This window comes from Anolis sagrei, chromosome 5, assembly GCF_037176765.1.
Source record: "Anolis sagrei isolate rAnoSag1 chromosome 5, rAnoSag1.mat, whole genome shotgun sequence".
Lineage (NCBI taxonomy): Eukaryota > Metazoa > Chordata > Lepidosauria > Squamata > Dactyloidae > Anolis > Anolis sagrei.
In genome coordinates, this window is record NC_090025.1 from 104,175,867 (window position 1) to 104,192,873 (window position 17,007).

The window sequence follows — 17,007 nt, forward strand, 5'->3', positions numbered from 1 at the left end:
ACCAAAAAAGAAAGGGAAGAGTGCCGCCTCCGTGTGTATGTTGCGCGCGCGCGTGAAGGGCTCTCCAGGCCGCCTTCCCCCTCACGTCTTCCTTGACAAGAGGCCTCCAGAGAGTGACGTCACCAGTTGCCTCCTCTGCGAAATCCCAGCAGCGCGCGACGTCCGCGAGGCCAAAGCAGCAACGGAAGGAAGGAAGAAAGGCAGGAAGGGGGCGGGGCCAGGAAGGGGGCGGGGTTCCGGAGCGGCTCCCTCACGCCGGGATGCGAGCAAGGCCCAGACATGGTCGTCTTCGGGTTAACAGTCGTACGGCAGTGAGTATGCCTCATTCCCGCCACCTTCACCTCCGAAACCGAAAAGGGGCCCATTCCCCACGGTTTCTGTGCTACCGAAAGCGGAAGCGAGGCCTTCCCAGCAAAGGAGGCTTTGCACCTGGCGCAAGGGAAAAGGAGCCACTCCTTGGGCTGCCCTTGGAGCGGCCCTTGCATGCTCTTGTAAGGGCAAAGTGTGCTGTCGCACGCTGGGCCTGTGCATAAGACTGTAGACAGGACATAAATTCCGTGTGCCCAATGGGACGCCGGGGCTGCCTCAGATTAAAGGCCCTTGGATTTCCTAAAAACACAGTCTTTAGATTGCTTAAAGGTTCAACAATGTTCTTCTTGTTGTTCATTCGTTCAGTCATCTCCGACTCTTCGTGACCTCATGGACCAGCCCACGCCAGAGTTCCCTGTCGGCCGTCACCACCCCCCAGCTCCTTCAAGGTCAGTCCAGTCACTTCAAGGATGCCATCTATCCATCTTGCCCTTGGTCGGCCCCTCTTCCTTTTGCCTTCCACTTTCCCCAGCATAATTGTCTTCTCTAGGCTTTCCTGTCTCCTCATGATGTGGCCAAAGTGCTTCAACTTTGTCTCTAGTATCCTTCCCTCCAGTGAGCAGTCGGGCTTTATTTCCTGGAGGATGGACTGGTTGGATCTCCTCGCAGTCCAAGGCACTCTCAGAACTTTCCTCCAACACCACAGCTCAAAAGCATCTATCTTCCTTCGCTCAGCCTTCCCTAAGGTCCAGCTCTCACATCCCTAGGTGACTACAGGGAATACCATGGCTTTGACTAGGCGGATCTTTGTTCCCAGTGTGATGTCTCTACTCTTTACTATTTTATCGAGACTGGACATTGCTCTCCTCCCAAGAAGTAAGCGTCGTCTGACTTCCTGGCCACAGTCTGCATCTGCAGTAATCTTTGCGCCTAGAAATACAAAGTCTGTCACGGCCTCCACATTTTCTCCCTCTATTTTCCAGTTGTCAATCATTCTTGTTGCCATAATCTTGGTTTTTTTGATGTTTAGCTGCAACCCGGCTTTTGCGCTTTCTTCTTTCACCTTGATTAGAAGGCTCCTCAGCTCCTCCTCGCTTTCGGCCATCAGAGTGGTGTCATCTGCATATCTGAGGTTGTTAATGTTTCTTCCAGCAAACAAGCATACAGGAATGCAATCAAAGAGTTTGTCGCCACCCCCATTTGGTAGGAAATGGAATATACATTTCCATTGTTTCCCAAAGACAAATCATTTCATTGGTCTAAGCTAGCTATACAGTTGTTCATTAGTTGTTTATGATTTTGATTAACACAGTCCATGCTTCAAGAAATAAAGCCTGACTGCTTATTGGAGGGAAGAATAGTAGAGGCCAAGATGAAGTACTTTGGCCACATTATGAGAAGAAAGGAAAGCTTAGAGCAAACTTTTAAAACAGAGGGCCAGGTCACGGTCCCTCAAACTGTTGGAGGGCCAGATTATAATTTGAAAAAAAACATGAATTCTTATGCACACGGCACATGTCTTATTTGTAGTGCAAAAGACACTTAAAACAATACAATAATTAAAATGAACAATTTTAACAAATATAAATTTATTAGAATTTCAATGGGAATTGTGGGCCTACTTTTGGCTGATGCAATAGGATTATTGTTGTGTGCTTTCAAGTCATTTCAGATTTAGGTTGACTCTGCGCGAGGGCCGGGTAAATGACCTTGGAGGGCCGCATCCGACCCCTGGCTTAGAGTATGATGCTGGGGAAAATGAAAGGAAAAAGGAAGAGGGGGCGACCAAGGGCAAGATGGATGGATGGGATCCTTGAAGTGACTGGATTGACCTTGAAGGAGCTGGGGGTGGTGAAGACCGACAGGGAGCTCTGGTGTGAACTGGTCCATGAAGTCACGAAGAGCCTCTACTATCCTTCCCTCCAATGAGCAGTCAGGCTTTATTTCCTGAGGCATTAACTGGTTTGATCTTCTCGCAGTCCAAGGCACTCTCAGAACTTTCCTCCAGCACCACAGTTCAAAAGCATCTATCTTCCTTCGCTCAGCCTTCCCTATGGTCCAGCTCTCACATTCATAGGTGACTACGGGGAATACCATTGCTTTAACTATGCGGATCTTTGTTGCCAGTGTGATGTCTCTACTCTTCACTATTTTATTGAAATTGGTCATTGCTCTCCTTCCAATCAGTAAGCGTATTCTGATTTCCTGGCTGCAGTCTGCATCTGCACTAATCTTTACGCCTAGAAATACAAACCTTGTCATGGCCTCCACATTTTCTCCCTCTTATTTGCCAGTTATTAATCAATCTGGTTGCCATAATCTTGGTCAGTTCTTACTGTTGTTACTTGGTTCTTATACAGATTTCTCAGGAGAGAGACAAGGTGATTTGGTATGCCCATACCACCAACAACTTGCCACAGTTTATTATGATCCACACAGTCAAAGGCTTTAGAATAGTCAATAAAACAGAAGTAGACATTTTTCTGAAACTCCATGCCTTTCTACATTATCCAGCGGATATTGGCAATTTGGGTTTGCATTTATATAATACAATATATTGTATAGATACATACAATATATTATATTATTAGCATAGTACAATATCAGTATTATATAATACTATATTGTACTATGACATTATATTGTAATAATATTAGTAATATTACATGTAATATCAAATATATAATTATAAATTATAAATAATAATATTATGTTATACTTCATTATAATATTATAAATGTTATATGTATATACAATATATTATATTACATTATATTATTAGCATAGCACAGGAGACAAGGTGGAACTGTCCCCTGCCCTTCCCCCCCACTCTTCACTCTGGCCCACAGCGGCAGTTGTTGCTGGGGGGAGGGGTACCCCAACTGATGACATATGCAGGAGACAAGATGGAACTGTCCCCTGCCCCCCTTTCACTCTAGCCCAAAGCGGCAGTTGGAGCTGGGGGGAGGGGTCCCCCAATTGAGAATACAGTTATAATGTATAAAAAAACCACAAAGAAAGTTAAAAACTTGGCATTATATTAAATGTCTTTTGACCAGAAGCTGGCCATTTGGAGTGCCTCTGGTGTCGCTGAAAGAAGGTCCCCCATTGTGCATGTGTCAGGGCTCAGACTGCACTGTAGTGAGCGGTCTGTGGTTTGCTCTTCTCCACACTTGCATGTTGTGGACTTCACTTTTGTAGCCGCATTTCTTACGTTAGCTCTGCATCTCGTAGTGCCACAGCACAGTCTGTTCAGCGCCTTCCAAGTGCCCCAGTCTTCTTCTGTCTCATTGTGAATGAAATAAGATAATGTTTTTAATGCTTTTAATGTTTGATAAGTATTCATGACACCTTCATGGCAAGGAGTTAAAACTGCATGGCCTTTCCAATTCTATACTCTTTCATTCTCTTTTTTCCGTTCAAAAAGTCATTTAAAGGTTTTCAGTCTTTCAAAAATGTAACTCATGCCCTTTCACTAAGAAGTGTTGATTTGAGGTGCAGTTACATACAGTTGATGAATATTTGATTGGTAAGATGCACAAAGCATATGTGAAATAGGGTTGGAAGAGGAATAGGTTACATATTTTATAATAATGTGAGCACAAAATTGTGGATCCAATATGCAGTTGGAAAATGAGAGCATATGTGGTCAAAGGGGGTAGAATTTAGTATAGTGCTGCTTATCAATCTCTCAACCTCCCTCATGCTTCTTTCCCCCACCCACAACATCACAGGATAATACATAATACAGGACTGCATTGCTGGTCTGTCATATGCTGTTCTTAATAGTAAAGCTTTTTCTCTGAAGTTTTCTTGTACATACTGGTGGTATTGTGTTCTTTTTTTTTCAGCGGGGAAACAAGGTACAACAAAGAGAAGATATTGCAAGGTTTGTGTCTTATGTTAAAACTCTTAAGAATAGTATTAAGTCGCAACCGCGTTTAGCTGTATATCATCCCAGGGGTAATTTAATTTGGAAATATTATTAGCCTGATTTTATCAAATTATTTAATATGCTAGCATGGAAGAAATAGTCAACAGGGAGAAAACATCCTTAATGCTCACAGTTGCTTCTGCATGTCTATGGAGAAAGTGCAACTGTTAACATAACAGACTATTATGCTAGTGTAGTACTTCTATAGGGTCCAGTTCTTGCCTCAGCCTAATGCACATACTACAGTCACATATAATTGGCAATGCTTTCCCTAGACTACACATTTGTACCTGGGTTTTGCTCAAATGAAACATTAACATCGTAACTTCAGAATGGCTGTTTGCTCAAGTCAAGGGATTTTCAACTAGAACAGTCACTGAGTGTGTGGCATCTCTTGAATACAGTAAAAGAAGATGCACAGCTGCACGGGTGAGACAGGCATTAAGGAATCCAGGCAGAACAGAACAGGCCTTCAAAATAAGGCTAACTAGAGACATCAGGTTACTGTTAGATTGCAGTCCCAGTAGCTGTAGCCAGTGTTGGAAGGGCCATGAGATTTTCAATTTGACAGCTTCTGAATGTACTTTGGTCCATTTCCAATGTACGTGGTATTTTGTAGAATGTTCAAAACATAGTTAAGTGCTTGAGATCTTTGAAGTCAGCTTTGAGGCAAGATGGGTGATGAGAAGAAGGTTGAAGGGAAAAGGTAAGGGTACTAAGAAGAAAGATAGCAAATTAGTTACTCTTGAAATGAGGTTCAAAAGTATTTTACAACTATTTCACATATATAGAGTCTTTGTAATTTCAATGGAGCCCCCAGTGGCACAGCGGGTTAAACTGCTGAGCTGCTGAACTTGCTGGCCAAAATATCATCAGTTCGAATATGGGAAGTGGGGTGAGCTCCAGATGTTAGCCCCAGCTTCTGCCTACATAGCCATTTGAAAACATTCATATGTGAATAGATCAATCGGCACTGCTTCTGCGGGAAGGTAGCAGTGCTCCATGCAGTCATGCTGCCTGCATGACCTTGGAGGCATCTACGGACAATGCCAGCTCTTCAGCTTAGAAATGGAGATGAGCACCCCCCCCCCCCCCCCCGGAGTTGGACACAACTAGACTTTACCTTTAATTTCAATGGAGTGATCTGACCCTTATATCTTTATTAGTAGCTATTAGTAGACTCATACATAATAATGTGATCATAATATTTTTTGCAGGGCAAGGTGTAAATGAGCCCCTTTCTGAGACTGGCTTTAGCCAAGCCAGTGCTGCTGGCATATATCTCAGTAATACAAGATTCACTCATGTCTTCTCCAGTGATTTGCTTCGAGCAAAGCAGGTGAGTGTTTTTTATACAGTGTCAGTGAAAACTATGTAATACTGTACATTTTGGGGATTGGTTTTTAGAATTCATATTTGAAGTGTTTGTCATATAGTTTTGAAACACTTGTGCTGCAGGTTGATGTATGTTTCTTAAGAGCAATCTAAAACTATACACAAGAGAGGGTCCAACAGACTAAACGAAGGCAAATGTTGCGCCCTCCCCCTTCATAAAGGAGAAGAAGACACAAACAATCACTGCCTATTCAATACCAGGAAAAATTCTAGAGAAGATCATGAGACAGAGAGTGTGTAGGCACTTAGAAAGAAATGCCATTCTCATAAAAAGTCAATACGAGTTTCTCAAAAAGAAATCATGCTGGACTAACCTTATCTACTTTTGTTGAAAGTTACAAGCTTAGCAGATGAAGAAAATGCTGTGGCTGTAGAACAGTGATGTCAGATATGTGGCCCTCAAGATATTTTGGATTTTGAAAAATTGGCTTGTGGAAACAAAGATTGGTGAGAAAGCTTCGGTGGAGACACATTTTCCCCATGATAACTCTTTCAGGAGTGAATTTCCTTTCTAGATGGTAGATTTTTCTCACTTTCTGTTGTCTCACCCCTGTTTGTAACTAGGAGTCATTTGTAAGTTTGATGTTTGTAACTCGAGGACTGCCTGCATAGGAAAAGAGATTCTAACTAATATTTCAGAGATCGGAATCCAACATGACAATGTTTGATTCTGATTATAGAGCAGGGTCAAAACTAATAAAATGGATTTCAACAGGGGGAAATGTATGATACTACACTTAGGCAATAAAAATGAAATGCACTGATATAGGATAAGAAAAACCTGGATTGAAAACACTACATGTGAAAGTGATCGCGGAGTATTAATCGACTATTTGTGGAACATGAGTTAATTGTGTGATTCTGAAAAGATCAATGTGATTCTAGGTATATAGTGTCTCGATTGGGAGAAGTAATAATCCTACTGTGTTCTGCTTTGGTCAGGCCTCATCTGGAATACCGTGTCATGCTAGTAAAAGGAGAACATTGGCAAGGTGGAATGTGTCCACAAAAGGATGATCAAAATGGTTAACGGTTTGAAAGCCAAGACCGTAATACTGTAGTTCTCAACCTATGGGTCCCCAGGTGTTTTGGCCTACAACTCCCAGAAATCCCAGCCAGTTTACCAGCTGTTAGGATTACTGAGAGTTGAAGGCCAAAACATCTGGGGACCCACAGGTTGAGAAGTGCCAAAGGAGCTGGGTATGTTTAACTTTTAAAAAAGAGGGCTGAGAAGGGACATGATAGTCATGTTTAAATATTTGAAAGGATGTCACATTGAGGAAGAGGCAGACATGTTTTTACTGCTCTAGAGGCTAGAACACAGAGCAATAGATTCACACTGCAGGAAGATATTCCTCCTAAATGTTAGAAAGAGCTGCTTGATAGTGGAATATGCTGCCTCGGTTAGTGAAGTCTTTTTCTCTGGATGTTTTGAAGCAGAGGCTGGATGGTCATCTGTCAAGAGTTCTTGGGTTGGGTGTTCCTGCATGGCAGGGAGGTGGATAGGTGGCCCTTTTGGTTTCTTCCATTTCTGTGATTCTTCTTGTTCCTTTCACTCTGTTGCAAGCAATTAGCTGCATTGCTGGATTTTTCAAGGAAACAAAAATGGCAGCCTGAACTAAGAAACTGTTTTTGATTCTTAAAGCATATCTCATAGGAACTAATATCTGTATTGATGAGCCGAGGAAATAGGCATCACTACAAAATGATACTTCTTGGAGAAGGTGTCTGTTTTTGTGGATTAGCATCACTGATTTTGTAGTGATGCCTATTCCCACCTGGAGATATTAGCAGGGAAGACCATGGAACTTGAATCTAATTGGCAATGACTGCACCTAAGCCCCTATCTGAGTTGTTTCAAATGGTCATGGTGTTTTATACCCTGCCAAACCAGAAGGGAATGCAGACTACTCTGCCTACTATGAGAAATTTGCACAGCATTTTGCAAATCATCTGGAAGACTGTATTTTCTTTCTGAGCCTGCCCAAATGTTGAGATCCTCAGTGAGGGTGTTCTTTCTTTCTACCAGCACATTTGGTAAAGACACATAAAAGGGCCTTCTTGATGGCTTCTCCCAGGCAGTGGAACTCCTTTTCTACACTGGTAAAAAAATACCAGACTCACCCCAAGTGGACAGCTGGCTGTCCCCACAACGCACAGTGGCATCCAGTGAGTATTGCAGGATTTGGGTTTTTTGTTTTGGCAAAATCAGGGGATACCTGACTGGAAACTCTCAAGTATTCTGGGGCTTCATGGCAGCCTGGAATGTGGGATTGGATCCAATTTGGACTAATCCACTGTCCAGAGTGGACACTGACACATCACACTTTTCCTGTGCTAAGTGAAAGAACAGATGATGGATTGTGTTTGTGCCAGTGCTCCTAGCTAGCCATGGTGCTCTTTATGTTCTCCTGTTTGTTGCAAGCAGCTCTCATGTTAGAACAGGCTGACTGTGTGACCTAGAAGTAGGAGTGACCTAGAAGTAGGAGTGACCAAGAAGTAGGAGATTCCTAAGATGCACATACACCTCAAACCATAACACCATAAAGATAAGTGCAAAAAATCTACTGGCTGCTTTGTGTATGTTAAACATGTCCTGGGTTTAAAAATCGTTTAGGTAGCATATTTGTATGTTGTGTTTTCTAGACCAATCCATTATTGCATGTCTAAAGAGAACTCTCAGCCCAAAATGTTCAAATCCCTCAAAAAAAATTAAGCTCAATCCCCTCAATTAGTTTAAATTAAATAATGAAGAGGATGTGTGCCAAGTGTGGTCCAGATCCATCAAACTCTATAGGAGCTTTCATGATACCGACCAACCAATAAACATACATGTATGCATCCTTTGACTTTTAGATAGATAGTTCAAGAAATGACAAAAATCTAAGCAAAGTGGATAATTTGTTTGTTTTCCCATTTCAAAAGTCTTCATTGTCCAATTTTCTTTTTATTTGAATCTCCAAATTCTTCCTTTTGTGAGCTTACAACAATTCTGCTGCCAAAACCACATAATGCAACACTTTAGAGAGCAGGATAAAAAATACAACTTGAAATCCAGTAATTAAAGACCACCCCATTAGCTGTTTTGTTTTTTGTTATTGTTGCGGGTTGTTTTTTTTTTTTTTTTTTTTGTGAAAACGTAAGTCTTATTCTTAGCTTCTTGCCGTGCTAAACAAATTTTGATAAATCAACTTTTAAATGTCATATAATGAAATAGTTGGATTGTGTGGAAAATAAATAGTTTTATTGCGAGCTTCTCAAATTATTTCATAATTGTCTTTTTGACAAGCCCCCTCCCCCCCCCCGCCCAAAAAAACCCCATCATGTTGATCTTCAAGAATAAATTCTTGCAGAATCACTTGGATTCCTTTTGTTAAAATCAAGGCTAAGATTTTATAATCATTATTCAGTAATAAAATAGGTCTATAGTTACTTCACTGTGAGACCATCTACACAGGCCAAAAAATACGAATCAGGCCTGGATGTCCACCTGACGTTCAGGAACATCCAGCCTGTTACAGGGGATAAAACTAGTTCATTCGATCTCCTCTTTTCCACAGGTCATGTCACTGCCTCTCTGACACTCCATGACTGCTTTCCTGGCACCAAACAATGAAAAGGTTTTGGCCCCACTGAATGGCCAGGACTCCACTCCCACTGCTGCTGGAGTTGAGAATCAAAGCATGTAAACACCTCTAAGATACTGGTGTAGTCTGAAACAGCAGTATTCCAACTGAGCTCCAGACTTGTGTTTCTGTGTAGATAGGCTCTTGATCTTATTCAGACCTTTTGATTAAAAAAGGTTAATTTCACCATTCTTCCACAGGTATTCGTCTATTCAAATGCTGTTGTTGTATCTCTGTTACCCAAAAAAGTTAATGGAAATGAAGAATACAGTTAGAGAAATTAGTAGCTACAAAAAATAACTATTAATAAATAAGTAATAAAACAGAAGGGAGAAGGAAACAACATTTAAAAAATAAATTGTTTTTTTCCTATCTCAACAACTACACAAAGAAAATCCAGATAATTAAAGATTTGTAGAATACAATTAAAAAATATTTTGCAGAAACAAGTGTGTTTCATAATATATGGGGCATTTAAAAACATGGATTTTTGCGTTCAATATTTCAGACCACAGACTCAATCCTTGTAAAGAGTCAGTTCTGCAAAGACATTTCTGTAAACTACGATTCAAGACTTCGGGAACGCGTAAGTTACAAAAATACTTTTTATAGCAAACTTTTAAAAAATAAAATCATGAAAGCCAATAAATGCAGTCTTGTGCCACCCTGAAAACTAGAGATTTGTACATGGTGCTTGCACCATCATTTCCTAAAAGGACCTAAGATTGGCTGAGCGAACTGTTGAGGTGGCCTTTCCCCCAGTTTCCTTGGGCCTGAGTGAGATCTCTATGCTGTGAAGGAAGACCTTAGCCACAAAGGAACTCTATTCTTTGTTGTGTTCGCATTTTAAAATGCTGTGCTTTAGCAGAAGAATGATATCTAAATGGAGTGTTGTGTGGTTTCCAGACTGTATGGCTGTGTACTAGAAGCATTTTCTCTTGATGTTTCGCCAGCATCTGTGGCTGGCATCTTTCAGAGCAACTTGCGTCCTTCATAAGAAGAAAGATGGAATATACATCAAATAAATAAATAATAACAGTTTAAAAAGCAGAGTTGGCAATATGACAATGAGACGGGACAACATTTTTAATAAGGCGACACTATGAATTTATATTTTATTGATATGTTTAATTTTTATTATATGTTATGTTTTTAATTGTATTTATGATATTGTAAGCATTGAATTTTACCCCGTTAGCCGCCTTGAGTCGCATATGGACTGAGAAAGGCAGTATACAAATAAAGTAAATAAATAAATAATAAATATTTTTAGTTTCAAACTAAAAGAGTTTCCTTCTCTAGAGGTTTTTAAATAGAGCCTGGATCATATGTTGGGGCTGCTTTGATTGTGTGTTCCTGTGTGGCAGGGAATTGGACTGAATGGCCCTTCCAACTCTAGGATTGTATGATTCTGCATTAGTGACAGCCATTTTACTACTTTTAACAGAAATATGGAGTGGCAGAAGGAAAACCTTTAAGCAGTCTCAGGGCTATGGCAAAAAGTGCTGGGGAGCAATGCCCTTCTTACACCCCTCCTGGAGGAGAAACACTAGATGAGGTTAGTATTTGTTTTCCTAATCATTTGTTGTCCATTCATATTTGACTGCATACACAACATGTATTTTATGTTAGCTTGTAACATATCTGCTAACTATAGCATGTGTTTTATGTATTGTTTGATGAAGCCTCTGGCAATGATTACCTGAACTGGACTGGTAGGTGGCTTATGGATTAATAAATGGTGGCAGCAAAAGAAACCTTAACAGCAAATTGGTGACAGCAAAGAGAAATATAACACGTAATATATAATATATAGTTTAGACATCCCCCTGTCCTGACCTCGGCCACCGGTCCTCTGCACCCTACAAGAGGTGGCTAAGGGAGATAGATATGTTTATCTTGGAGAAAATAAGGCTGAGAAGGGACATGACAGATATGAAAGAATGTCACATTGAGGAGGGTGCAAGTTAGTTTTCGGCAGTTCTGGAGACCAGGACATGAAGAAATGAATTCGAATTTTAAGGGAAAAGGTTCCACCTAAACATTAGGAGGAAGTTCCTGATGGTAAGAGCTAGAATAGAATATGTTGCCCTGGAGTGTGGTGTAGTCTCCATCTATGTTCCTGCAAGGCGGGGGGCTGGATAATAATAATAATAATAATAATAATAATAATAATAATAATAATAATTTATTTATACCCCGCTACCATCTCCCCAAGGGACTCAGTGCGGCTTACATGAGGCCAAGCCCACAATACATCAATAAACAAAAACATTAAATAAAACAGTCAATACAATACAATTCATATCAAACATAACAAAAATAAACAATCAACAGTGACATACAAACATGTTAAAAACCAATGGCCGGGCCAAATGTAATGGATTAACATTAAAATACTGCTGACGTGACGTGAACATTTTCAGAGAGAATTGAGGGAATGCAGTCAGTCCTAAATCAATAGTAAAGTGAATTTTGAGGGCATATTGCTGAGAGTTTCTTTATTCTGGGAAGGCACACTGGAACAACTGCGTTTTCAGGCTCCTCCTAAAGACTGCCAAAGTTGGGGCATGTCTAATGTCCCTGGGAAGTGAGTTCCAGAGTCGAGGGGCCACCACCGAGAAGGCCCTCTCCCTCGTCCCCACCAATTGCTCCTGCGAAGGAGGTGGGAGTGTGAGCAGGTCCTCTCCAGATGATCGAAGAGATTGTGTGGATTCGTACACAGAAATGCGGTCACGCAGATAGGCGGGTCCCAAACAGTTCAGGGCTTTGTAGGTCAAAACCTGCACCTTGAATTGCGACCGGAAAATGAACGGCAGCCAGTGGAGCTCCTTAAACAGGAGAGTTGTCCGCTCTCTGTAAGATGGCCCTTGTGATCTCTTTCAACTGTATGATTCTATGATTCTAACTGATTTTATGGAGCCCCCCGTGGCGCAGTGGGTTAAACCCCTGTGCCGGCAGGACTGAAGACCGACAGGTCACAGGTTCAAATCCGGGGAGAGTGTGGATAAGCTCCCTCTGTCAGTTCCAGCTCCTCATGCGGGGGCATGAGAGAAGCCTCCCACAAGAATGGTAAAAACATCAAAACATCCAGGCGTCCCCTGGGCAACGTCCTTGTAGATGGCCAATTCTCTTACACCAGAAGCGACTTGCAGTTTCTCAAGTTGCTCCTGACATGACAAAAAAACCTGATTTTATTATAAAAGATTTGCATTGGGACATATTCCAATAAAATTATCAAGCAGAAAGACATCTAGCAATATACAGGGTTAGTCAAAATGCATAGGCCAATAAGCCATTCAATTGAATGGCTTATTGGCCTATGCATTTTGACTAACCCTGTATATGCATGGTATTTTGGTTTGTAGAAGGCACTCTTTCATAATAATAATAATAATCATCTTTCATAATGGCTTTTTCAGCCTGCTGCTTTCATTATCCATATTGCGCCATCATTGTGTGTAGCACTTGGAAAGTGACATAGGAATAAATGATCCTTCCTTTCTCTTTAACTCATAAAAGTAATGGAAGAGATGAGGAAGAGGCAGACAGGAACAGAAAGAATGACAACTGCATAAGTCCAACAAATTTTCTTTCACAAAGACATTAATTCAAATGTTTCAATGAAAGAAAGGGTTGGAAGAGGAGGATTTTGAAGGGGTTTATGAAGAATGTTGGAAGGGATTTTGGAAACTAACACGTAAGAGTCTATCAGGGAAAGAAATTTTAAAATCTTTGTTTTCTCCTTTCCTCTAACTTTAGGTAAATGCTCGGTGCAAAGATTTTTTTGAATACCTTTGCCAGCTTATTTCCCAAGAAATCTGTCTGGAAACACAGTCCTCAAGCACGGAAGGAACTGACACAGAAATAGAAGAAGGAAGGTCTGCTACTTCATTAAGAAGTAATGACGACAGGATGGAGTTTCATTCTGAATGTAATAGAGGTGACAAAGGACTGGATGCCAATATATTGGTTGTGAGTCATGGTGCATACATGAGAAACTGGATTGGCTATTTTATTTCAGATTTAGAGTGCACTTTACCAGATACTGTGACAAAGACGGAGCTGTCTTCTGTCAGTCCCAACACTGGAATTAGTCAGTTCATTATAAAATTTGAGATGAGAAAAAAGTTGAGACCTCAAATTCATTGTATTTGTCTCAATAGAGGAGACCATTTAATGGGTTTAACATGTGAAAAGGTGTAGTTTAGAACATTAAAATGCAATGTGTGAAGACATATTTTCTTTTAAATTATTGTAATGTTATGCCCTGCTTTGCTTAAGAGAACGTTGGCTTCAGGAGAAAGAAATTCAGTAAATCTACATTGTTTGAAAACTTGATTTCTATGTTGAAGGATGCTATACAAAACTTATAGGACTTAATTATTTTCCCACTGAATGTATCACAGTATCAAAATATTATCTTGGTGGGTAAAAAAAAATTCCCGAGCATGCATGGTATCCTTGTTAGACTAGGAACCTTGGTGTTCTCTAGTGTGAAATTTGCTAAAATTCAAAAGGAAATCATCAACATGTATATGTGTGAATATTGATGTTGAACTCTTAAAAATAATGAAAGGTAGATAGTCTAACTGAACTATACTGTGTAAGTTGATTCATGAGTATGCTCGTCTAGCTTTTTCAGTTGCGCAGCCAGTCCCACTTCTGACCTGAAGGTCATACTGTGAGTTCCTCTCCTGTTGTATCTATCTTTGCTTCCAAGGCCTCTCACTGCTGGACTATTGCCAGGAAGGTTTAAGAAACCAATATCAACAGAGGCTGACAGGAAGGGCTCTGATTCTTGGATGCCCAATTAAAACTGGTGGGCAGGGTGATTACTTTTTATACAATGACCTTAGTGTGATTTTGAAGGAACTTGAATGCAACTGAAAGCAAGAGCATTGTCTGTTTTCATTTTCGAAGACAGACTTGGTAGCACATATCCAGGTGGTTGGATAATTTTATTTACTTATTTATTGAAAGTATTTATACCTTGCACTTCTGCCACAAAGGCTCTCAGAACAGCTTAATCAATATTTATCAATATTTGGCTAATTCTAAGTCAATGCTGGGAGAGCAACAGCCTTGAATGAGATACATTTCTGCTGTTTACATTATGATAGAAATAATTCATTTATTTCTGTATTATCAGACATATGATTTTTTTTCCACATATGCAATGCAATCTCAGGCTTAGTGACTTTATTTTAATGTTGTATAAAATCTGTAAACCTTTCAATATTTGTCATTGTAAGAGAAGAGAGTATGAAATATTTAAATAGCCTCACATGGGGGGAAAGGTTAAGCAACCATCTGAATCAATGGATTTGGGGCACCATTAAGGGCATATAGATCATAGAGTTGAAAGATTAGTATGGTGCTGCAACCATAAAATAGATTCAGATCATCTGTTTACTCCAAGAACATCTGTAGTTGCCCTGCCATTTATGTTAATCACCCACAAGGGGATTTTAGCAATGGGATACTAGTTTTCCGCTACCTCTTGATCTAGGGAGGACCTCATCAGAACCTTTTTCCAAGGGATTAGGCACCTCCCCTCTGATATAGTCTTTACCCGCCTAGACCCAGAATGTGCTAAATTTCATCAGCCAAGATGAACAGTAGTCATCTTGGCTGATAAAACATGGATTAATTCAAACATCTTGTCCACATCATCAAGCTACGATAAGTGAAACATCCTGTTATTTTTTTGCTAGTAGTATGGTGACATCTGCATATCTTAAATTGTTGACGTTTCTTCTCCAGTTTTCATACCTCCTTCCTCCGAGTCTAATCCAATTTTTATATGATACGTTCAGCATACAAGCTGATAAGGTGGTGAAATGCATCCTTACCTGACCCCCTCAACAACTGGAAACCACTCTGTTTCTCCATATTGTGTCCAAATGGAGTCCTCTTGTCCTGAGTACAGGTTATGTGTTAGGATAAGTAAATGAGCGGTTTACCCATTTCTTTAAGAGCAGTTCATAGTTTTCTATGATCTAAACCAGTGCAGTCTTTGGGTCTGAGTACAAATCCACCTAAGAATAGCCTGTAGCCCATATTTTAACACATTGTCTTCAAAAATTTCGTACATCCCCATTATTCTTCTGATCTAGCAAAAAAAACTTACATGACCTACTTTTGAGAAACCCATGCTGGCGCTTAGTAGGTAGGCACAGTTCTATCATGCCCAAGCCCAGGAACTGAGGAAAAGTCTTGCAACCATGCTAACTGCCTCTGCTCAAGCATGTAGCCAGGGAAGGGGGGGGGGGTTGAGGGGCTTCAGCCCCCCTGAAATTCTCAGGGTGGTCCGTGAGAAGGCCTTACTGGTACATTATTTAAACTGTTACGTTTATTCATATCATATCTGATCACGATGCTCAATATATCCCATATGCATGGGGGTATTGGGGTGACGATACAAAAGGTTTGCTAGGGTAGACCCTCTTTCACTCAGACTCACCCCCCCCCCCCCCGAATCAAACTCAGCTCCCACCGAATCAGAATCCTGGCTACGGGCCTGCTTCTGCTGTAGCCTCTAAGGAAGACAACAGCAGCCAGCCTCTGCTAATATTAATCTGCTCCCGCTACTATTCCCAAATCCTTGTGTGTCATGTCTTTTTTATTGCAAACCTAAGGGACTCTTTCTTTGGTTTACCCATGTAAACAGTGTTTGGATGGTTTTAAACAGCCCCCCCCCCCCAACAACACTCCTATCCAGAACTTCAGAAACCAAGAAAATATCCCCGTAGAGTATTTTCTCATTTATTATACTTGATTTTTTTTTATTTGCATGACATGCTCTGAATGTGATTGGTGTTTATTGATAAACACGAACACTCAACAATAATGCTAGGTTCCATTTGTTGTGACATAAATAGGGATAGTACTTAGTATTCAGGATTTGGCACTGAGGGGAACCAGGATGCTTCTATCCTAGTTCAAGATGAATGACACAACAGTAATACATCTGTGTGCTTACTAAATCTCTCTTTCCCCCTGTCCCACAACCCACAACCATCATGTTTTGTGGATTCAGCAACCAAACCAAACATGCTGGATGAGGGTCTAAGAGAGTGGATTCACACTGTGGTTTACTAAGTAAAAATGTCTGGAATGCCAGGGTTTATTTTGAAAGACCGTTTATACGGTCTTTCAAAAACAATGGACTGTGTTCTGATTTGCTCAAAATTACAGTTGTTTTTCTTATTGGTTTGATGTACAGTCATTGCTCTCATATTTTGCAGCTATTATGGATGGATTATGTATGTATGGCAGGAACGTTAATAAAGTTTTATTGAGGTAATCCTGAATTCGTTGCTATTCTAGTGTCCTTCCCCTTTTGGGATGGGGGGAGGGGCTTTATGGGCAAGAAAATGGATATCAGCCGGTGACAATGATTGCTGATAGGCCTACCTGGGTGAGATGGCCCTTTCCTGTTTTCTCCAAAATGAGACAATGGGAATCTGGGCTATGGTGATGGGCTTTCAGATTCCTTGAATTATCAGTTGCTAATAGGCCTACCTGGGTGAAATGGCCCTTTCCTGTTTTCTCCTAAATGAGACAGTGGGGAGCTGGGCCATGGTGATGGGTGGTGATGGGCTGGATTATTGGTTGCTGGTTGACATGATCTGTGGTGCTCAGCCCAGTTGTTTGCCTGGAGGCTGGCTGTTCATTCATTTCAAAGCTCCCTGCTTGAGCGGTGATGGCACAATTGTCAGCATAGATGAAACTCTCTGT

The 17,007-nt window shown here is 40.8% G+C and overlaps 1 protein-coding gene across 1 annotated transcript; it reads left to right on the forward strand.

Moving 5' to 3' along the window:
* Positions 1-207: 207 nt before the first annotated feature.
* Positions 208-16,580, forward strand: TIGAR (TP53 induced glycolysis regulatory phosphatase). Its single transcript, XM_060778073.2, has 6 exons — positions 208-311; positions 4,161-4,198; positions 5,461-5,582; positions 9,773-9,850; positions 10,712-10,822; positions 13,027-16,580. Exons 1-6 carry the CDS (start codon positions 280-282, stop codon positions 13,468-13,470), a joined length of 825 nt encoding a protein of 274 aa, XP_060634056.2. The 5' UTR covers positions 208-279; the 3' UTR covers positions 13,471-16,580.
* The last annotated feature ends 427 nt before the right edge of the window (positions 16,581-17,007 follow it).